The 22,252-nt window shown below is 44.3% G+C and overlaps 2 protein-coding genes across 4 annotated transcripts in view; both read left to right on the plus strand.

Annotated features, from left to right (window-relative positions):
• The window catches only part of LOC118386671 (arf-GAP with SH3 domain, ANK repeat and PH domain-containing protein 2), a 48,758-nt gene extending 35,065 nt beyond the window's left edge, over positions 1 to 13,693 (plus strand). For 2 of the 3 annotated variants that reach the window (XM_035774398.2, XM_052523357.1), the window contains exons 14-29: positions 313 to 482; positions 1,128 to 1,261; positions 1,592 to 1,686; positions 2,014 to 2,203; positions 6,370 to 6,412; positions 6,565 to 6,607; positions 6,864 to 6,979; positions 8,953 to 9,020; positions 9,290 to 9,403; positions 9,663 to 9,939; positions 10,582 to 10,686; positions 10,869 to 11,139; positions 11,407 to 11,468; positions 12,258 to 12,340; positions 12,503 to 12,622; positions 12,749 to 13,693. In XM_035774398.2, the coding sequence (XP_035630291.1) occupies positions 313 to 482; positions 1,128 to 1,261; positions 1,592 to 1,686; positions 2,014 to 2,203; positions 6,370 to 6,412; positions 6,565 to 6,607; positions 6,864 to 6,979; positions 8,953 to 9,020; positions 9,290 to 9,403; positions 9,663 to 9,939; positions 10,582 to 10,686; positions 10,869 to 11,139; positions 11,407 to 11,468; positions 12,258 to 12,340; positions 12,503 to 12,622; positions 12,749 to 12,823 (1,966 nt within the window). In that variant the 3' untranslated portion in view covers positions 12,824 to 13,693. The remainder of the gene's footprint in view (positions 1 to 312; positions 483 to 1,127; positions 1,262 to 1,591; positions 1,687 to 2,013; positions 2,204 to 6,369; positions 6,413 to 6,564; positions 6,608 to 6,863; positions 6,980 to 8,952; positions 9,021 to 9,289; positions 9,404 to 9,662; positions 9,940 to 10,581; positions 10,687 to 10,868; positions 11,140 to 11,406; positions 11,469 to 12,257; positions 12,341 to 12,502; positions 12,623 to 12,748) is intronic. The other variant, XM_035774399.2, reaches the window with a different exon arrangement.
• A 632-nt stretch (positions 13,694 to 14,325) lies between these two features.
• On the plus strand, positions 14,326 to 22,150 carry cpsf3 (cleavage and polyadenylation specific factor 3). Its single transcript, XM_035774402.2, has 18 exons — positions 14,326 to 14,533; positions 14,859 to 14,922; positions 15,034 to 15,131; positions 15,409 to 15,537; positions 15,855 to 16,032; positions 17,768 to 17,857; positions 18,075 to 18,225; positions 18,434 to 18,609; positions 18,856 to 19,014; positions 19,260 to 19,406; positions 19,593 to 19,745; positions 19,955 to 20,063; positions 20,155 to 20,253; positions 20,589 to 20,683; positions 20,877 to 20,964; positions 21,210 to 21,276; positions 21,423 to 21,519; positions 21,612 to 22,150. The coding sequence occupies exons 1-18, from the start codon at positions 14,463 to 14,465 to the stop codon at positions 21,711 to 21,713; spliced, it is 2,073 nt and encodes a 690-aa protein (XP_035630295.1). The 5' UTR covers positions 14,326 to 14,462; the 3' UTR covers positions 21,714 to 22,150.
• Positions 22,151 to 22,252: the final 102 nt, after the last annotated feature.

Here is a 22,252-nt window from a genome sequence, read left to right on the forward strand (position 1 = left end):
TTTACAGTATTTTATGTTCAACAATAAAAAATCAATACATTTGTTTCATTGTATTTATTTTTTGCTTAGAAAACAGTTGGGGAACCCTGTTCTTCATTATGTGTATACGTGATACAGGGGGTACATGTAATTGGTCACTTCTCAGACCCTCTTTGACGTTGTAGGCATTCCAAATGGCACCCTATTCCCTATAACGTGTACTCTGCTCTGGTCAAAAGTAGTGCACTACATAAGGAATAGGGTGCCATTTGGGACGTACATGTTGCCTCCAAGCTTACGTTTTGTCTCGGTTGGACCTGCCTGTGTTTTCAGATGGATCTCAGTCCTGCAGAACAGTAAGGAGGAGGCGCTGAACAATGCCTTCAAAGGAGACCAGGACGAGGGAGGGGAGAACAACATAGTGCAGGAGCTGACCAAGGCCATCGTCAGTGAGGTCAAGAGGATGAGCGGCAACGACGTCTGCTGCGACTGTGGAGCGCCTAGTGAGTGACACACAGAGAGCATTCTGGGAAAAGGCAGCAAGAAAATATTGTGGTCTTCCTCCCGGAGGGGTATTATATGAAAATGAACACAGTGTTGTACATACAGTATGTGAATGTGTGAGGGGCTGACATGGTTTTCGTAATTTACCATGCTGAACGCACAACCTTGCTTTGTTTGACGATTGACGTGTTCTTTTGTCTATGTGCATGCGCTCACACACATTCTTAGGAGTCTTTGTTAGGCCAGTCAGACTAATTCCTCAAATATAGAAGAAAGAGGGTTGGCTGTTTCGGTTAGATGTTATTGAAATCCTACCTTGCCTATATATCCCATGTGCTGAATTTACACTGATAGGACAATGAAAATAGTGCATCAATATACCACATCTCCCTCTTAGGAGTGGAACTTTATTTAACTGTACAACTATTTCAGGTGAGAACTTATAGTGGAAGCACACTAGTCTTTTTTAATATCATTTTTTAAAGATTTTCAACAAAAAAAAAATCAGAGACAGGAAAGTAAAGAGGATAAATGGTGTGCCAGAAGGTTAAGGGCTAAGATCCGAAGGCAGTGGCAGCAACCCACCAGATCACCCCAGGCCATAGCACACTAGTCTTACACTGATAATATATCTCTGTCTTCAGAGCCCACCTGGCTCTCCACTAACCTGGGAGTGCTCATCTGCATCGAGTGTTCTGGAATCCACAGGGAGATGGGCGTCCACTATTCTAGAATACAGTCTCTCACACTGGACGTCCTGGGAACCGCAGAGCTCCTGGTAAATATCACAGGCATTAATGGTTGCATTGTATACAAACAGGTATACAATATTTGATTGTGTTTGCTTTAGCCTGCCTGGAGTGCCAGATGGGTAGATGCCAGGGAAGCTCAGCCAAGCAGTTTTGATTATTTGAATCCAGCTCTGATTGTATAAGCTGTTGTACTATTTTAGTATGATTAGTAGTAGCCTGGTCCCAGATCTGTTTGTGTTGTCTTGCCAACTCCTATGGCAGTTGGCTATACAGCACAAACAGATCTGGAACCAGGCTAGATTTATAGGGTCTGAATAGATACCATATTGACGTGTGCTCTATCTGGTCTTTCCCAGCTGGCAAAAAATGTGGGCAATGCGGGTTTCAATGAGATCATGGAAGCGGACCTGTCTGCACGGGGCGTGACCAAACCCAACCCCTCCAGTGACATGTGAGTGACAGACAGTCGGGCAAACCACACCCACTCCTCTCCCTCCTTCAACACCATAACAGGAAAAACACTGACTGAATACATTCACTATTTATTTCATATTAAGTTCAATACATTTAACTTCTTGTTATACTATGTATAGTCCTGAATGTCTTAGGGTACATCCCAAAATGGCAACTTATTCCCTATATAGTCCACTACTTTTGACAGGGGCCCTGGTCAAAATCCATGTACTAGGGGATAGGGTTCCATTTGGAACTTGGCCTTAAACTCAGATTTCCTGTCTCTTGGTAGTTGCCCATCTGTCTGTGCTCTTGTCTCTCTCAGGCAGACGCGGAAGGACTACATCACAGCGAAGTACACAGAGAAGAAGTTTGTTCAGAGGAAGTGTGAGGACGAGGAGTCCAGGCTCCACGTCCTGTGTGAGGCAGTGAAGACCCGAAACATCCTCTCCCTCATCCAGGTTTACGCTGAAGGAGTGGACCTGATGGAGACCATACCACTGGCCAATGAGCATGTAAGATTAATCACATTATCTTATTTTTTTATGTAGACAGCCAGAAGGTGGGCAGGTGACATATTTGACATTTTATTAATTTAGCAGACGCTCTCATCCAGAGCAATTTCCAAGAGCAAATAGGGTGAAGTGCCTTGCTCAAGGGCACATTGGCAGATTCGAACCAGCAACCTTTCAGTTACTGGCCCAACAGTCTAACCACTGAGCTATCTTTTAGAGCAGTGGTTCCTAAACCTTTTACAGTCCCGTACCCCTTCAAACATTCAACCTCCACCTGCGTATGTTTTCGGATGTGAAACGGCTAGCTTAGTTAGCGGTGGTGCGCGCTAAACAGTGTTTCAATCGGTGACGTCACTTGCTCTGAGAGCTTGAAGTAGTAATTCCCCTTGCTCTGCAAGGGCCGTGGCTTTTGTGGAGCGATGGGTAACGATGCTTCGTGGGTGACTGTTGTTGATGTGTGCAGAGGGTCCCTGGTTCGCGCCCGGGTATGAGCGAGGGGACGGTCTAAAGTTCTACTGTTACACGTATCCCCTCTAGCACCAGTGTCAGCGCCACGTAAGCCTGCCACAAACACACACACACACTACACAATACATTTATTAAACATAAGAATGAGTGAGTTTTTGTCACAACCCAGCTCGTGGGAAGTGACAAAGAGCTCTTATAGGATCATGGCACAAATAATAATATAATAATCATCAATAATTTTGCTCTTTATTAAACCATCTTACATATAAAACCTTATTTGTTCATCAAAAATTGTGAATAACTCACCACAGGTTAAGGAGAAAGCTGCGCTTGAAAGGATGCACATAACTCTGCAATGTTGTATTGGAGAGAGTCCCAGTCTTAAATAATTTTCCACACAGTCTGTGCCTGTATTTAGTTGTCATGCTATTAAGGGCACTCTCTCATAGGTACGTGGTTGCAAAGGGCATCAGTGTCTTAACAGCGCGATTTGCTAAGGCAAGAAACTCTGAGCGCAGCCGTATCAAGAAATCTGGCAGTGGCTTCTGATTAAATTAAATTTACACAGAACCGCTTGTTGCAATTTTGATGAGGTTCAGATATCGGTAAGTGGACTGGAGGCAGGGTATGAAAGGGATAACGAATCCAGTTGTTTGTGTCATCCGTTTCGGGAAAGTATCTGCGTAATTGCGCACCCAGCTCACTCAGGTGCTTTTCTTTATCACATTTGACATTGTCTGTAAGCTTGAGTTAATTTGCACACAAATCATACAATGATGGAAAGACCTGTCTGTTGTTCTTGTTAATGCAGACAGAAAAGAGCTCCAACTACTTAATCATAGCCTCAATTCTGTCACGCACATTGAATATACAGTAGTTGAGTCCCTGTAATAGTAGGAGAGTCCCTGTAATACTAGATTCAGATCATTCAGGCGAGAAAAAACATCACCCAGATAGGCCAGTCGTGTGAGAAACTCGTCATCATGGAAGTGGTCAGACAAGTGAAAATGATGGCCAGTCAAGAAAACTTTAAGCTTATCTCTCAATTTAAAAAAATGTGTCAATACTTTGCCCCTTGATAGCCAGGCACTTCTGTATGTTGTAAAACCGTTCCATGGTTGCTGCCTATATCATTGCATAATGCAGAAAATACATGAGATTTCAGGGGCCTTGTTTTAACAAAGTTAACCATTCTCACTCTAGTGTCCAGGCATTCCCTTGGCAGCAAGAGCCTCTGGGTGGATGCTGCAGTGTACCCAAGTGGCGTCGGGGGCAACTGCTTGAACACGTAACTGCTTGCATGCGCATTACCACTCCACTATATCCCTGTCATGGTTTTTGCACCATCAGTACAGATGCCAACACATCTTGACCACCAAAGTCCATTTGATGTCACAAAGCTGTCCAGTACTTTAAAAATATCGCAGTGGTCTAGGGCACTGCATCGCAGAGTTTCTGGGTTTGCGCCCAGGCTCTGTCGCAGCCTGCCGGGGTGATGGGCGACGCACAATTGGCCTAGCGTCGTCCGAGTTAGGGAGGGTTTGGCCGGTAGGGGTGTCCTTGTCTCATCGCGCACTAGCGACTCCTGTGGCGGGCCGGGCGCAGTGCACGCTAACCAGGTCACCAGGTACACGGTGTTTCCTCCGACACATTGGTGCGGCTGGCTTCCGGGTTGAATGCGCGCTGTGTTAAGAAGCAGTGCGACTTAGTTGGGTTGTGTTTCGGAGGACGCATGGCTTTCGACCTTCGTCTCTCCCGAGCCCGTACGGGAGTTGTAGCGATGAGACAAGATAGTAACTACTAACATTTGGATACCACGAAATTGGGGCGGAAAGGGGGTAAAATAAATAAATAAATATCCTCTCCTGTTGTTCTGGTTTCCAGTGGTTTGCAGAAGAGGATGTCTTCTTTAATTGACCCCCCATAAACGTAACAGACATATACCAGGAGCTGTGCCAGGCTGTGCCTTGTCCGCCACGTCTGACTCATCCAGCATAGAATTCACCGGCTTGTATGCGAAGCAGTAATTGTTTCAAAACATCTCTTGCCATGTCATTGATGCGTATAGTATAGTTTTTTTGGCCTTTTCCCCCGGCATTGTCCCAGCCATATCCACGGCAACAGGAAGAATTAAGCCCTCCACAATAGTATGGGGCTTGCCTGTCCTTGCCACTCGGTAACTCGCCATATAAGATGCTTTTAGTTCCTTCTTGTTAATGGTATCTGTTGCTTTTACACGTCTTTATACTCGGAAGTCGTCTATATTCTGAAAACTGAGTGAAGTTTGAAGGTTTCCCGCGAGAGAGTAAAGGTTAAAAGAGTGAAGGTTTCCCGCGAGAGAGTAAAGGTTAATGTGATTGGATGTTAATTATTTGACAAGGCTTCCTGTATTTGACATTTCGCTGAACACTAGATGGTCAAGGGAAAAAAATGGCAGTGAAACGAGGCTACTCAGGGGAGAGAAAAACCTCAACCAAATGTATAGCCCCATTGGAAAATATAAATGTACTGTTTGAAAATGTGAAGAATTGTTGATTTCTTTTTTATTTAATAAAAAATAAATAAATACAATTATGTGAATCACATTTTTATTTGGCGTACCCCCGAGGGCATTGCGCTTACCCCTGGGGTTTGGGAATACCTTGTTTTAGAGGGAAAACAGTACAAAGTATAGGGTGGGGGGCTTCGTACACATGGTACTGTGGGAAATATGTGCATGGCAGTCTCTACCACTACTGCTGCACCATGCCCCCACATGACAGACTTCTAACGTGGACTAAAAAAAGTTCTGCTGATTTGTCATATGTTAATACCTCTGATTCAAATGTAAACTGTTTTTTTGCCGATATGCATGTATGCTTCTGTAATATACCTTTTGCTACACTATGTATACAAAGGTATGTGGACACCCCTTAAAGTTAGTGGATTCAGCTAGTTCAGCCACACCTGTTGCTGACAGGTGTATAAAATGTGAGCTGCCGCACACAAACTGATGATATGCGTAATGCCAAGCATCAGCTGGAGTGGTGTAAAGCTTTCCGCCATTGGATTCTTGAGTAGTGGAAACACATTCTCTGAAGTGATGAATCACGCTTCATCATCTGGCAGTCCGGTGGACAAATCTGGGTTTGGCGGATGCCAGGAGAACGCTACCTGCCCGAATGCATAGTGCCAACTGTAAAGTTTGGTAGAGGAGGAATGGTCTGGGGCTGTTTGTCATGGTTCGGGCCAGGACGCTTAGTTCCAGTGAAGGGAAATCTTAATGCTAGCATACACTGACATTCTAGACGATTCTGTGCTTCCAACTTTGTGGCAACAGTTTGGGGAAGGCCCTTTCCTGTTTCAGCATGACAATGCCCCTGTGCACAAAGCGAAGTTCATACAGAAATAGTTTGTCAAGATCGGTGTGTAAGAACTTGACTGGACTGCACAGAGCCCTGACCTCAACCCCATCGAACACCTTTGGGATGAATTGGAACGCCGACTGCAAGCCAGGCCTAATTGCCCAACATCAGTGCTCTACCTAACTAAAGCTCTTGTGGCCAACATCTAGTGGAAAGCCCTCCCAGAGTGGAGGCTATTATAGCAGCAAAGGGGGGATCAACTCCATAATAATGCCCATGATTTTGGAATGAGATGTTCGACAAGCAGGTGTCCACATACTTTTAGTCATGTAGGGTATTTGTCCATGCTCTCAGGAACCGGGTGAGACGGCACTACATCTAGCAGTACGAATGGTGGTCGACTAAACTGGTCAAACTATGTGCAGAATCGAGCTTTATGATGTTTTTAGCATGGTCAAACAATGATGTGCGAACAGACAAACCGCCTTCAATTGCTGTTCCTTTACGTGCCCCAAATGTAAAAGGTGCATGTATTTGAGTGACCCGAACACCGCAACTCCCTCCATATTGTGGACTTCCTGACCCAGAACAGGTACTAAAGCCTTACTTAAGGACTGATTAGGTGAAAAGATGCTGGGTTTATGTCTCATAAAAGCAGACGCAAACATCTCAAATGTGAAGAGGGGGAACTCGTCTAAAGTATTTTAACGGTAAACAAAAACATGTAGATAAGATCAGAAGTTGTTCTCTCAGATTAGACATATTTAGTTGTTGATGTCGATGGAGGGAAGTTCTGACTCCCTTGAGGTGAATGTCCTAACCACAATGGTGTGTCTGCTCTGTGTCAGTGGCAACCTGGAGAAGCAGACAGCCAAAGGGAGCACGGCACTGCACTACTGCTGCCTTACAGACAACAGTGAGTGTCTGAAACTGCTGCTGCGGGGCCGGGCCTCGGTCAGTATTGGTAAGTGCCCTGCTAGTATCATGTCCCAAATGGCACACTATTCCCTATATAGTCCAGACTCAAGTCCCATAGAAACACATAAATTGGGCCTCCCGAGTGCCGCAGCGGTCTTTAAGGCACTGCATCGGGTTTGGTCTCAGGCTGTGTCACAGCTGGCCGTGACCGGGAGACCCATGAGGCGGCGTACAATTTGCCCAGCTTTGTGCTGGTTACGGGAGGGTTTGGCCGGCAGGGATTTCCTTGTCCCATCATGCTCTAGCGACTCCTTGTGGCGGACCAGGCTCCTGAAAGCTGACCTCACTTGCCAGCTGGACGGTGTTTCCTCCTACACATTGGTGTGGCTGGCTTCCAGGTTAAGCAAGCAGTGTGTCATGAAGTAGTGCGGCTTGGCAGGGTTGTGTTTCGGAGGACGCATGGCTCTTGGCCTTCGCCTCTCCCGAGTCCGTAGGGGAGTTCCAGCGATGGTACAAGAATGTAACTACCAATTGGATCTCATGAAATTGGGGAGAAAAGTACAAGGGAGAAGAGTACAAAAACAAAAAAACAAAAAATATGCAGTACCAGTCAAAAGTTTGGACACACCTACTCATGTTAGGGTATTTCTTTATTTTTACTATTTTCTACATTGTAGAATAATAGTGAAGACATCAAAACTATAAAATAACACATGGAATCATGTAGTAACCAAAAAAGTGTTAAACAAATCTAAATATATTTGAGATTCTTCAAAGTAGCCACCCTTTGCCTTGATGACAGCTTTGCACACTCTTGGCATTCTCTCAACCAGCTTCACCTGGACTGCTTTTCCAACAGTCCAACAGGAGTTCCCACATATGCTGAGCACTTGTTGGCTGCTTTTCCTTCACTCTGCAGTCCAACTCATCCCAAACCATCTCAATTGGGTTGAGGTCAGGTGATTGTGGAGACCAGGTCATCTGATGCAGCACCATCACTCTCCTTCTTGGTCAAATAGCCCTTACACAGCCTGGAGGTGTGTTGGGTCATTGTCCTATTGAAAACAAATGATAGTCCCACTAAGTGCAAACCGGACTGGATTGTGTATCGCTGCAGAATGCTGTGGTAGTCATGCTGGTTAAGTGTGACTTGAATTCTAAATAAATTACTGACAGAGTCACCAGCAAAGCACCCTCACACCTCCTCCATGCTTCACGGTGGGAACCACACATGCAGAGATCATCCGTTCACTTACTCTGCGTCTAACAAAGACATGGTGGTTGGAACCAAAAATCTCACATTTGGACTCAACAGACCAAAGGACAGATTTCCACCGGTCTAATGTCCATTGCTCGTTTTCATTGGCCCAAGCAAGTGTCTTCTTATTGGTGTCTTTAGTGGTGGTTTTCTTTGCTGTGAAGCATTTATTTGGGAGCAATCTCTGAGGCTGGTAACTCCATCCTCTGCAGGCTTCCTTTCCTGTGGTGGTCCTCTGAGAGAGTTTCATCACACAGTCTCCTCTGAACTTTCTTGACACTTTCCCGGCTTGACTGAGCTTCATTTCTTAAAGTAATGATGGACTGCCGTTTCTCTCTGCTTATTTGAGCTGTTCTTGCCATAATATGGACTTGGTCTACTACCAAATATTCTGTACACTACCCCCACCTTGTCACAACACAACTGAATGGCTCAAACGGATTAAGATGGAAAGAAATTCCACAAATGAACTTTTAACAAGGCACACCTGTTAATTGAAATGCATTCCAGGTGACTACCTCATGAAGCTGGTTGAGAGAATGCTAAGAGTGCGGAAAGCTGTCAAGGCAAAGGGTGTCTACTTTGAAGAATCTCAAATATAAAATATATTTGATTTGTTTAACACCTTTTTGGAACTGTATATATACAGTATGTGGTGTGTATGTATGTGTGTGTGTATATATATATACACACACATATATATATATATATATGTATATATATATACACACACATAAATTGGTTTGTCTGTCTGTGTGCAGCCAACGAGGCAGGAGAAACACCAATGGACATCGCCAAGCGCCTCAGACATTCGCAGTGTGAAGAGCTGGTGAGTGCAGTCTTTGAATTGAACCTAAAGGTCACATGGATTTGAACACTGTAACAATATACTAATAATAATTGATTGGCCTTGTAGAGTGCTTTTCCACATAGTTTCCCAAAGCGCTTTACAAAGTAAGGGGAAACTCAAACTCATCCACCACCGATGTGTGGCACCTACTTTGAATTTGATGATCCAGATGTCTTAGAGGATGGTCCAGGGGTTCTGTTTTATCAACATGGGTAATGGTAAAGGTTGACTGTATTTGTGGTGTCCAGCTGACCCAGGCTATGACGGGGAAGTTTAACGTCCATGTGCATGTGGAATATGAGTGGCGGCTCCAGAACGAAGACGACGACCTGGACGAGAGCGAAGACGAGATGGAGGACAAGGTGAGTTGGATAGCCTCTACCTCATAACTCAAAACTCATATAGAACTCTAATAGAATTCACAAATCCTTCTAACCATGATTTTATGGTATACCAGGCAAACCTGTACTGCTGTATTAGTTGAATTATTTTGCCAAAAATGCACGAGTCAGTACTTGAGTGAGTACTATAGTACTTCAACCTCAGTTGAAGACATTACATCAATAGCATACTAGCTTATACTACACTAGCATACTTACACTCTTTATCGCCCATACCCAGCCCATCCCCCAAAGACGGCTAGAGCAGGAGCGTCCGGTCAGCTGTTTTGTCCCCGGAAATGGTCCCATGGGTCCCATGCCTGGAGGTCTCAACATGGCCTCCCTGGCCCGTGATGCAGCCAGCCTGGTCAGGGACAAGCAGAGAGCCCATGTCCCCAGCATGATGATGAACAATGAGACCTATGGCGCCATCCTGGACCTCAGCCCCCCTCCCCGCGGCATGCCAGGGGGACCGGGGTTACACATCCCACCTCTGCCCCCCAGGAACACCAGCAAAGGTTAGTCCATTGGCAATGAGAATCGGCCATAGGTCATAGAGAATAAGTCATGCTCTAGGTCAGGGCTGGTCAATTACAGACCTATTGGGCAAAAACCCTTTTTCAGGTTTTCACTCTCCTAATCAGGGCTTGATTCTGACCTACGTCACCAGGTGAGTGCAATCAGCTCCAAGTTAGAAACATAAATCGGAAATGTTTCGGCCATCCAAGACCAGAATGAAACAGCCCTGCACTAGGTAATAGATTACAGTTCCTTGACATGGTTGCTGGAATAATGAACTAAACACCAGATGCCAAACTGTAGTATAAATAAATGATTTTATTTATTTTATTTATCCGTTATTTTACCAGGTAAGTTGACTGAGAACATGTTCTCATTTGCAGCAACGACCTGGGGAATAGTTACAGGGGAGAGGAGGGGGATGAATGAGCCAATTGTAAACTGGGGATTATTAGGTGACCGTGATGGTTTGAGGGCCAGATTGGAAATTTAGCCAGGACACCGAGGTTAACACCCCATCTCTTACGATAAGTGCCATGGGATCTTTTTTAATGACCTCAGAGAGTCAGGACACCCGTTTAACGTCCCATCCGAAAGACTGCACCCTACACATGATTGACCCTATGACTGTAACCTTGTAGGCCCAGGGTGGAAGCAGGCTCATATGGAGGAGGTGGTGGGTAGACAGAGGTCCTCCTCAGACCCCCCGAACCCTCACATCCCGGAGCGTAACAGCTCCATGAATGGTAAGTGCACTACATTATAGTACTAGCTCCTGACCTATCCCTCATGTGATTATACTGCGCTGCTGGCACAACAACAAGATTTAAGTACTGTATAAGCACTTTGTTACAACTGCCGATGTTAAACTTTTTTATTTATTTTTATACATTTGACTGATTGATATCACTCCCTTGTCTCCATCCAGTGTTTCCCCCAGCTGTTCCACCTGCTGCTCCGCCTCCCCGGGTGTGTAAAAGGACCAGTGTGATGGAGTCTAGAAGCCATAAGACTGCTCCTCTACCACCACTACCTTCAGTATTACCTGGGCCTCCAGTGTCCCTCATCATCCCACTACCACAATTCCCGCCAACAGTGCCCCCTGCACCCTCCTTCCGACCCACACAGCCCCCTCCTGTACCCGCCCACCATCCCAGAAGCAGAGCCGCACGGTCCAAATCAACTAAATCACCCACTATGTAAGAACTTGGGCAGTATGTATCAAGCATCTCGGAGTAAGAGTGCTGATTTAGGATCAGTTTAGTATTTTAGATCACAATAAATATGATTATGTGGATAGGGGGGGACCTGACTCTAGATCAGCACTCCTACTCTGAGACGCTTGATACGTCCGCTGACCAATTCAGGTTCATATGTTCTCATTTAATTGTATTAAGTCTTGTGTTAGGTTTATAATGATATGTATTATCAGTTAACTAAGACAATTAATGTGTGTGTGGTCTCAGTTCAGATAAACCCATGCCTAAAGGACCACCCGGCAGGCTTGCTGGACCCACTAATAGATCCGGTAAACACATCACACACTCAAATACCATTCACACATTTTTAGTATACACTGAGTGTACAAAACATTAGGAATACCTGCTCTTTCCACGACTGATCAGGTGACTCAAGGTGAAAGCTATGAAACCTTATTGATGTCACTTGTTCAATATACTTCAATCAGTGTAGATGAAGTGGAGGAGACAGGTTAAAGAAGGATTTTTAAGCCTTGAGACGTGGATTGTGTATGTGTGCCATTCAGAAGGTGAATGGGAAAGACAAAATATTTAGGTGCCTTTGAACAGGGTATGGTAGTAGGTGCCAGGCGCACCAGTTTGTGTCAACAACTGCAACACTGCTGGGTTTTTCACTCTCAACCGTTTCCCGTGTGTATCAAGAATAGTCCACCACCCAAAGGACATCCAGACAATTTGACACAACTGTGTGAAGCATTGCAGTCAACATGGGCCAGCATCCCTGTGGAACGCTTTCGACACCTTGCAGTGGCCATGACACGATGAATTGAGGCTATTCTGAGGGTAAAACGGGGTGCCACTCAATATTATGAAGGTGTTCCTAAAGTTTTGTGCACTCAGCCTACAATATCTAATAACTAACCTGCTCTGTTTCAAAGAGCTTTGTTTTTATTAATCTGGGTGCCAGTCTGTTTCTTCTTTCTTGCCAATTCCTTATGGATTTGTCATGCCAATTGGTTCGAATAATGGAGTTGGTAAAATTACAAACAGATCTGGGACCATGTCCATGAATTAATGATTAAATGTTCCAATGTGTCTTTTTGCTTGTGTGTGAGCAGTAAAGAATGCACCTGTAACTGGATCCCCTCAGAGCTTTGGTCCAACTCCTCCACCAACACCCAAGCCCCGCGCTAACCTCCCTGTGAGATCCTCAACTCAGCCAATCAGTGGCATGCAATCAATACCTAACACACAGGCTATTATAGTAAAACAGTAATATCATATTTACACTGATTATTGAACACTTACAAAAAAAACATTAACTAACATCTTCTTGTCTAACTTATTATTATTTGGCCCTTAGCAACAGAGGTCCAGGAGGGTGAAAGCCCGCTACAGCTGTTTAGCTGATAACCCAGATGAGCTAACGTTCACCGAGGGAGAGGTGATTGTAGTGGATGGAGAGGAGGACCAGGAGTGGTGGGTAAGTACAACAGCTCCAACCTACGCGCATAGGCACGCACACACATACGCACACACACACATCCTCTGACTGTGTCCTTATGTCTCTGATCCACTGACTGTATGTCCTGTTGTGTGTGTGTTGCAGGTGGGACATATTGAGGGGGATTCGACTAGGAAAGGAGTCTTCCCTGTGACATTTGTGCACTTAATCACTGACTGATGCATCTGATGGTGTGACCGAAGCTGTCGCTCACTACTAGGCTGTGTGTTATCTGTTCTTGTCCAAAATTCCACCCTATCCCCTATGTAGTGCACTACTTTTGCCCAGAGCCCTATAAGTAGTGCACTATATAAGAAATAGGGTATCGTTTTGGAGAAAAACAATGTCTATGAGTGAAAGAGGTGTGGGATGTGCACATCACATGTGTGGGTGGTGATATTCTCATGCATCCAAACAGCCAAAGATGATGACTAGGTGACCTCTGACCTGCCAACAGAATGTTCTAATCTACAATGCTGGAATATTTGGGGGGGGGAAATGGGGGAAACTGTTCAACCTGCATGCTAAGTTTTGAGAAAGTATATTTAGACTTGGTTTGCTGGGACAACTGGAAATAACTGAAGCAAGATTCTGCTTAATTATATTTTATTTAAAGTCCACACAGTACAGTGCATCCTTGAGGATACAGTCAAACTTGTCTTTAAATTCAATATTCCGCAATTGTGTTATAAATTCAGATGCGTATTGAAAGTCTAACTTGGTATAATAAAAAACGTATTGTACTGCAACCACTCAAAGTCTATATATTACATCAGTCATTACATTGCTGTGTATCACCGAGCATGATCATCCTATGACAGCTTCTGCTGATGGGAAACTGATATGTTTGAATCTAACATGGAATGAAATCTAATTTATCAAGAGAGCATTTGTGAATATATGATGCTGTAAAAAAGGGTTGCAGGGTAACTCTGTATGTATATTGTAGCTGTAACATTTGAGATAATTGAAAGGAATGTACATCCTACATTTTCCTCTTCCCTCATGTTCTTTACATGTCCATGGTTATTCATTAAAACGTGAAATGGCTCATTGTGTGTTTTGTCTTCATTGCAGTCGGGTTAAGACAGATCTGTAGTGGTCACTCCATTTGATGATTATGAACAGAACCATTATCTGATTCTGGGGCGGACTGGGACCAAAAATTGCCCCTGGTATTTCTAACACCAGCCAATATTTTTCCTTGAGGCCCCCACACTGCCATTTTGAGGGCACCATTATTAGCGAGATGGTGATAATTTTGAGCCCCCAAAAGTTTGTTAGACAGACCAACTAGGCAAAAAAATGGACCAACCCACATATTCTTCAGTAATCTGTATGTAGCACAATGAAAGCAAAAACTTGTTTTTATTTTTTAAAATACGTTCATAAATGGTTAGAGTCCTTTTTGAGAGGATAGATTATAGCAATGTCATTATGATTATACTGTGCTCTGGCTACTATGCCCTAAAATCAGGACCATGTTCAGTTGCCAAACGTTCTCCAACGTTGCTGATAGAAATGTCATAAATACAGCCTACATGATTTCGTGTTTTATATGTTGGAGAAGCATGTTTGTTCTAAATAACATATTTCTACCTTAACGTTACAAAACGTTGTGTGCTCCTGAATGGGCGCCCTATGTTACAACACCGGAACCCATTATAGCAAAGACCATTCATCGTACGGACATATATCGCTGGACCGGAAGTGTTGTTGTAGTCAGCGTGCGGTTAGTTTCTGTAGGTGTCAGAAGAATGAATTAGTACAATTAATACATAATAAGCATATATTTTTTTATTAAATCGTAAGAGAAAATATGGCGGCGAAACGCAAAGCTGATTTATCAGTGCCTGCGGAGGAAAGTGATCAGCTCCTCATCAGACCACTGTGGGTTTATACATTCAACATTTCGTGAGCTGTTTGGCTAGCTAGCTATTTTAGCCCGTCTAACTAGCAAATACATGAAGACTGACGCCTGTCTACCTAGTTAGATAAATCATGAATTTGTTCAATGTTACCTAGTGTTAGTAGTTGTCCAAAGATGCCACAGTGATTTACCTAGTATACGTATAGATAGCTAGATGGTATTTTCAAGTAGCTACCGTAGCTATGCATTACGTTCATAACGCGTAAGATTTTTCTGAATCTGCCATAACGTCACTGTGTCACAAATGTCATCAGACAGTGATTGACGTCTCTTTCCCTCTCACAGTGGAGCTGGGCAGGAGGTGGGAAGGTCATGCATCATTCTGGAGTTCAAGGGACGGAAAATCATGGTAATATTACGTGCACTCTGCTGTCCCTGTTGAATTTACCATGGATTGTATGAGACATTCCAAAATAGAAGTAACCAGATAATTGAGTACAACAACCGTTTTCCTTTGTAGCTGGACTGTGGAATCCACCCAGGATTAGAAGGAATGGATGCTCTTCCGTATATTGACTTGATCGATCCTGCTGAGATAGACCTGCTTCTTATCAGCCAGTGAGTATTGCTAATCTCTCATCTGGGTTGTATTTATTGGGGTCAAATTCAACTGTAGCAAAACTTTTCACAACCTAAAACATAAACAAATGTTTCTTATATGGACAAGTTCATAAATAGCTTCCTGTTTCTGTGAGGTTTTCCTACGTTTTGGGCCTTATAAACACAACCCCATTATATGTTTCCCCAGGTCAGATGAATTAACACACTGAAGACAAGAGTTCAGTTTTCTAATGCACCATATTCAGTTCTCTATAATCTCCTCTCTCTATCTCAGTTTCCACTTGGACCACTGTGGAGCCTTGCCTTGGTTTCTCCAGAAGACCAGTTTCAAAGGAAGGACCTTCATGACCCACGCCACCAAAGCTATTTACCGCTGGCTGCTGTCTGATTATGTCAAAGTCAGGTAGACAAGAGTTTATTAACTTCCAATAACAGCCTGACTTATCTTTAGCCTTTGGCTCCTATAAGCAACATTACTCGGTTCGTGGAAATAGCAGCGTACTCTACTGTTTCTTTCTTGATAGAGTAGCTGCAAAATGTATTGCCCTGAAGGCATGGCTGTAGATTCCTATGTCGATTCCTTTGGCATCTAACTGTTAGACGTCATAAGTCTACACAGCCATGTCTTCAGGGCAAAACAATTGTAGAGATGCCATTATCCATTATGGATGATTCGGGTTCACATTGTGCCCCTGACGGTCTCTGTGTTTTCCCTCCCAGTAACATCTCAGCCGACGACATGCTGTACACAGAGACAGACTTGGAGGAGAGCATGGACAAGATCGAGACCATCAACTTTCACGAGGTGAAGGAGGTGGCCGGCATCAAGTTCTGGTGTTACCATGCCGGTCACGTCCTGGGGGCAGCCATGTTCATGATCGAGATAGCTGGCGTGAAGGTGACTATATTACATTTACATTGACGACTGGGACAGAAAAGCAACTACAGCTTATTCATCATCTTCTTTGTGAAAGGACCATAAGAAAAGGTTCTTATCATAAATAGCACATGATTTCCCAGAAATTTTGTTCTCTCCCATTTTTTATTTTGTTTGAATATCTCCTCATCCGCACCTTGGTTTTGTAGAGGCGCGTTTATAAACTTTATCTCCCCAAATCATCACAGTGCATTCGGAAAGTATTCAGACCCCTTGACTTTTGTTATTATACAACCTTATTCTAAAATTGATTAAATAAAACCCCATAATGACAAGGAAAAAAGTTTTGTAGATTTTTTTTGGGCGAATATATTAAAAATAAAAAAGGAAGCATCACATTTTATATAGGTATTCAGACCCTTTACTCAGTACTTTGTTGAAGCACCTTTGGCAGCGATTACAGCCTTGAGTCCTCTTGGGTATGACCATACAAGCTTGGCACACCTTTATTTGGGGAGTTTCTCCCATTCTCTGCATATCCTCTCAACCTATGTCAGGTTGGATGGGGAGTGTCGCTGCACAGCTATTTTCAGGTCTCCAGAGATGTTCAAATCCGGGCTCTGGCTGTCCACTCAAGGCCATTCAGAGACTTGTACCGAAGCCACTCCTGTGTTATCCTGTTGAAAGGTGATCCTTTGCCCCAGTCTGATGTCCTGAGCGCTCTGGAGCATGTTTTCATCAAGGATCTCTCTGTACTTTGCTCCGTTCATCTTTCCCTTGATCCTGACTAGTCTCCCAGTCCTTGCCTCTGAAAAACATCCCCACAGCATGATGCTGCCAACACCATGCTTCACCGTAGGGATGGTGCCAGGTTTCCTCCAGATGTGACACTTGGCATTCATGCCAAAGAGTTCAATCTTGGTTTCATCAGACCTTCTGGAAGGTTTCCACAGAGGGACTCTGGAGCTCTGTCAGAGTGACCACCGGGTTCTTGGTCACCTCCCTCTTCAAGGCCCTTCTCCCCCGATTGCTCAGTGTAGCTGGGCAGCCAGCTCTAGGAAGAGTCTTGGTGGTTCAAAACTTCTTCCATTTAAGAATGATGGAGGCCACTGTGTTCTTGGGGACCTTCAATGCTGCAGACATTTTTTGATACCCTTCCCCAGACCAGTGTCTCAACACAATCCTGTCTTGGAGCTCTAAGGACAATTCCTTCAACCTCATGGCTTGGTTTTGCTCTGACATGCACTGTCAACAGTGGGACCTTATATAGACAGGTGTGTGCCTTTCCAAATCATGTCCAATCACATTGTAGAAACATATCAATGGAAACAGGATGCACCTGAGCTCAATTTCGAGTCTAATAGCGAAGGGTCTAAATACTTATGTAAATAAGGTATGAATGTTTTTATTTGTAATACATTTTCAAACAATTCTGGGGTATTGTGTGTAGATTAATGAGGGGAAAAAATAATTGAATCAATTTTAGAATAAGGCTGTAATGTAACAAAATGTGGAAAAGTGAAGGGGTCTGAATACTGTCTGAATGCACTGTATACAGATTGTATTGTTTACTGTGGCCAGTAGGTGGCACCCATATGCTGAACAAATGTTCCCAATACAATTACATGAGTGAATAATTCTTTGAAAAATAAATATATTTTTGTCTATTTACTTTGCTACTGTCTCTTAAAATGGTAGGTTTAAACTAACCTGTCTCCTGTTATCCTTGTTCCTTTGGGTGTGTCTCTGTCCATAGATCCTCTACACAGGTGACTTTTCCCGACAGGAGGACAGGCATTTGATGGCAGCCGAGATCCCCAGTGTCAAGCCTGACATCCTCATTACTGTGAGTTCCCGCTAATAGTAACATACAACACTAAACACTCCTACAATCAATTAATACAATCAGGCAATCAAATTCATTTGTCAGCAGTTGTCACATGGTGCTTTATGGCAACCCAACCTAATCACAACTACAAAAAAGCAGCATACTTCATTTTGATTCTCGTGTGATCTTGTTTTCCTAACATGAGGATTTGATGTGTATTGCTCTATGTCCTCAGGAGTCCACGTATGGAACACACATCCATGAGAAGAGGGAGGAGCGGGAGGCCCGGTTCTGCAACACAATCCATGACATCGTCAACAGAGAGGGCCGCTGTCTCATCCCCGTGTTCGCCTTGGGCCGAGCCCAGGAACTGCTGCTCATCCTGGGTGAGATTCTCCAACCAGTTCCCTCTTCAGCCTGCCTTTAGAGCAGGTATCCAGTGACTCTCATTCATGAAAGTGTTCATTAGGAACCAACAGTCACCTGGCCTAATCCAATCAGAAACTTGTTTTAAAACGTTTTCTGTTGCGTGCGCTAATGAACACAACCCTTCTCTAATGTGTGTGGTTATGTGCCTCTGCGTGTGTGTTTCAGACGAGTACTGGCAGAACCACCCAGAGCTCCATGACATTCCCATCTACTATGCGTCGTCTCTAGCCAAGAAGTGCATGGCCGTCTACCAGACATACGTCAACGCTATGAACGACAAGATCCGCAAGGCCATTAACGTCAACAACCCCTTCGTCTTCAAGCACATCAGCAACCTCAAGGTGGGTGACGTTAATCAGATGAATGTTTGGTAGTGGCATTTTTCAATAATAAAAAATAAAAAAAGTTTATTAGGCACCATAAAGTAGAAAACAGGCTGAAACAGGGAGTGACTATCTGAACTTGTCCAATAAGAAACACTCCTTTTCATTTCCTTTTCGAAAAGTTTTACTACGGTGTGCTCTAATGAATTAGCACCTGCTGTGTCCCTCGGTCCATGCTAAGTCTGCTGTACCACTCTCTACCAGAGCATGGACCACTTTGATGACATCGGGCCCAGTGTGGTGATGGCCTCTCCAGGTATGATGCAGAGCGGTCTGTCAAGAGAGCTGTTTGAGAGCTGGTGCACCGATAAGAGGAACGGCGTCATCATCGCCGGCTACTCTGTGGAGGGTACCCTCGCAAAGGTGGGGCTCGGTCTTCAACCCTTCTTAAGACATTTCTCAGTCACACCAAGTCATCACAACCAAAGGAATCCTACAGTGGGGTCTTATTGCAAGCCAAGCTTTGTTGTGATCAAGTATTTTTTAGTGTCATCAAATGACAGATAACCATGGACACAATTTTTTTTAAATCAAGTCATTTCCAGCCATGCTAAGATTCATTACTCTGTGTGTGTGAGCTGACTGTTCCTCTGTGACTCTATCCTCAGCACATTATGTCAGAGCCAGAGGAGATCACCACCATGTCAGGCCAGAAGCTGCAGCTGAAGATGTCTGTGGACTACATCTCTTTCTCAGCCCACACTGACTACCAACAGACCAGCGAGTTCATCAGGGCTCTCAAACCCCCTCATGTGGTAAATAGACACACTCCGTCAGCCATTAAATGAGTCAGATCTTATCTTACGGGCCGTAATCAAATTGTAAATGCCAACGGGACACAGTTCCACAAGGAAGTGTGCTTGGGCCTCTCTTTTTTTCCCCTGTTATACTTCAATGACTTGAGCCTGCTCGTGTGACATATTTCTTTGTCCCGCCTGCAGATCCTGGTGCACGGAGAGCAGAATGAGATGGCGCGTCTGAAAGCTGCTCTGATCAGGGAGTACGAGGACAATGATGAGGTCCACATCGAGGTGCACAACCCTCGGAACACTGAGGCCGTCACACTCAACTTCAGAGGAGAGAAGTTGGCTAAGGTGAGCCCATCCTCCACTCTCTCTCTAGTGGTCTCCTACTGTAATATCATTTATTGGGAGAATTAGACTGAATTGAGTTAGACTTTATCCATTGGCATCAAGCGGAATTATCAAAGATTTTTTATAGTGTGTACAACTGAGGCGATTTGTGTCTTCCAAACACTTGTGGTGTGTGTGTGTATACTGACTGTTGCTGTTCTGTGCTGTAGGTGATGGGCTCCCTGGCTGATAAGAAGTGTCAGCAGGGTCAGAGGGTGTCTGGGATCCTGGTCAAACGCAACTTCAGCTACCACATCCTCACCCCTTCAGATCTGTCCAGTCAGTACTGATTCACTATCTGACTGTGTGTGCGCAAGCATCCCTCCGTGTGTGTCCACATGTGTGTACGAGCTCTTCTCTCTGTCTCCAGACTATACAGACCTGGCCATGAGCACAGTGAAGCAGACCCAGGCCATTCCCTTCACTGGACCCATCTCTCTGCTGGCCAGCCATCTACGCAACCTGGCAGGTGGGTTTCTACAGAACTCTGCTCACCTTGTTGAAAATTTAGGCACACTGGTCAATCAATCAACACCAACAACTACTGATTGATTCCGAATCGGACAAATGTGGAAGCCAACAAAATATCACTCAACAAATGGTAACCAACAGACGAACGGGGAACACCTAGTGAATTTTTTTTTTTTTGCAGGTGTTATTAGTTTGTTGTGGGAGTGTGCCAGTTGCTTTACAGTAGTGGTTACATTGGTCTGTTTTCAAAGCCACTGTAAAGCTGTCACCTATAACCAGGGTCTGGAGTTTTTCTCGGTACTGTCTGACTATACAAACCCGCTTGTCTTTTAGGGGATGTGGAGGAGGTGGAGTCTGCAGAGAAAATCACACTCAGGATCTTCAAGAATGTCACACTGGTGCATGAAGCTGGCATGGTGGTTTTAGAGGTGAGATACTGAATATAAGGAAAGTAGGGGTTCCAAAATTCCCTGGTTATTTCCCTCCAGAAATCCCAGTAGGTAGAGTCCCAGAATCAGAAGGGAATACGCAGGAAATCTGGGAAAGTTGCTTGAATATTGCAACCCTATAGGAAAGGGTGTGAACATTAGCTAACTGGTTTTGTATTGGTGCTGTGCGCAGTGGATCGCCAACCCTCTGAATGACATGTATGCTGATGCGGTCACCACAGTGGTTCTGGAGGTCCAGTCCAACCCTAAAGCACAGAAAGGTCAGTGAAGAAATCTGAACGCTATAAAAGTCCGTTTTCACATGTATGTTCTCGTGTAGTATAGTGAGTACAAGACTGGTAAAATCCTACGACACAGGGTTAGTTTTGTGGAGAAAAGAGGTGTGCTACCTAGGTCAGCGAACGTGTTCTAACATTATCTCTGCGTTATGGACTATCATTACAGTATGTTTAATGTCTTTGTGCTTGTCCCTTCCCTTGCTGATGTTCATTTCTTCATCCTATAGTTATGGAGCACAAGAAAGAAGGTATAGAACTGGATGTTTTCCAGCAGAGGCTGGAGATTATGCTTCTGTAAGTTCCACCCCCTATTCACGTTTTCTATATTCACACACACACACACACACCTGTCATGGGTCAACAGGAAGGTTGTGAATGTGTATCAAAATGTAACGGATAGAATCGCTTCTCTGAGACATTTGAAATCTTTCCCTCAACAGTGACATGTTTGGGGAGGACTGTGTGGACTTCAAGGACAATAAGAACCTGACAGTAACAGTGGACGGGAATACTGCCTTCATCTGCCCAGAGACCAGAGTGAGGATTTAGTAGATATCTCTGTCTCTCTCTCTCTCTCTGTGTGTGTGTTCTCCTCTGACCTGGTTCTCCCCTGTCTGTCTGTTGTGCAGACGGTGCAGTATGAGGAGGGCAGTGCTGAAGATGAGACCCTGAGAGAGATGGTGGAGCTGGCTGTGCAGAGGCTCTATGATGCTCTCAACCCTGCCATCTGAGGAGTCATCCACCTCCTCCCCTCTCTCTCTCTCCCTGGACAGGCAGCCTGTCCAACACACCGGGGTTCCCAAACAGCACCACCCAGAGGCACTTGCCCACTTTCCTTTACGGGCAGTGCAGTACTGACGTGGTCTATATGAAGAGTTTTCCAGTGCATTATTAATTGATATGCGTATGTTAGCCGGGCAATGATTACAGTGGATATATTCTACATGTTGTCCCAGTACTTGTAATGTCTTGACAACATTGCCCCCTCCGTTTCATTCCTCTGTGATTCTAGCTGCCTTTATCACATAAAGGAAGAATCTGTGTTTGGGAAAGTGTAGATTTCACAGGAATCAAACCTCCATTGAGTTACGTTGGATTCTCAACGTGTAGACTTTGTATTTATGCATTGCATTGACAAAATTTGTTTTAAATAAAGTAATTAAGGACTGCTGGCCTCATTTCTGAACTAATATTGCAGGTTTATAAAGTAGTTATTTCTGTGAATATGTTCTGAAATATTGAGAAGTGCAGCAATGTGAGCAATTTAAGA

This window comes from Oncorhynchus keta, chromosome 8 (assembly GCF_023373465.1).
Source record: "Oncorhynchus keta strain PuntledgeMale-10-30-2019 chromosome 8, Oket_V2, whole genome shotgun sequence".
NCBI lineage: Eukaryota > Metazoa > Chordata > Actinopteri > Salmoniformes > Salmonidae > Oncorhynchus > Oncorhynchus keta.

Excerpts from the sequence above, each read along its gene's own strand:
- cpsf3 (XM_035774402.2), top strand. The coding sequence starts at position 14,463 with ATGGCGGCGAAACGCAAAGCTGATTTATCAGTGCCTGCGGAGGAAAGT. Across the intron at positions 14,923-15,033 it reads TCAAGGGACGGAAAATCATG|CTGGACTGTGGAATCCACCC; the intron begins GTAATATTACGT and ends TTTCCTTTGTAG. Across the intron at positions 19,746-19,954 it reads GAGGAGAGAAGTTGGCTAAG|GTGATGGGCTCCCTGGCTGA; the intron begins GTGAGCCCATCC and ends TCTGTGCTGTAG.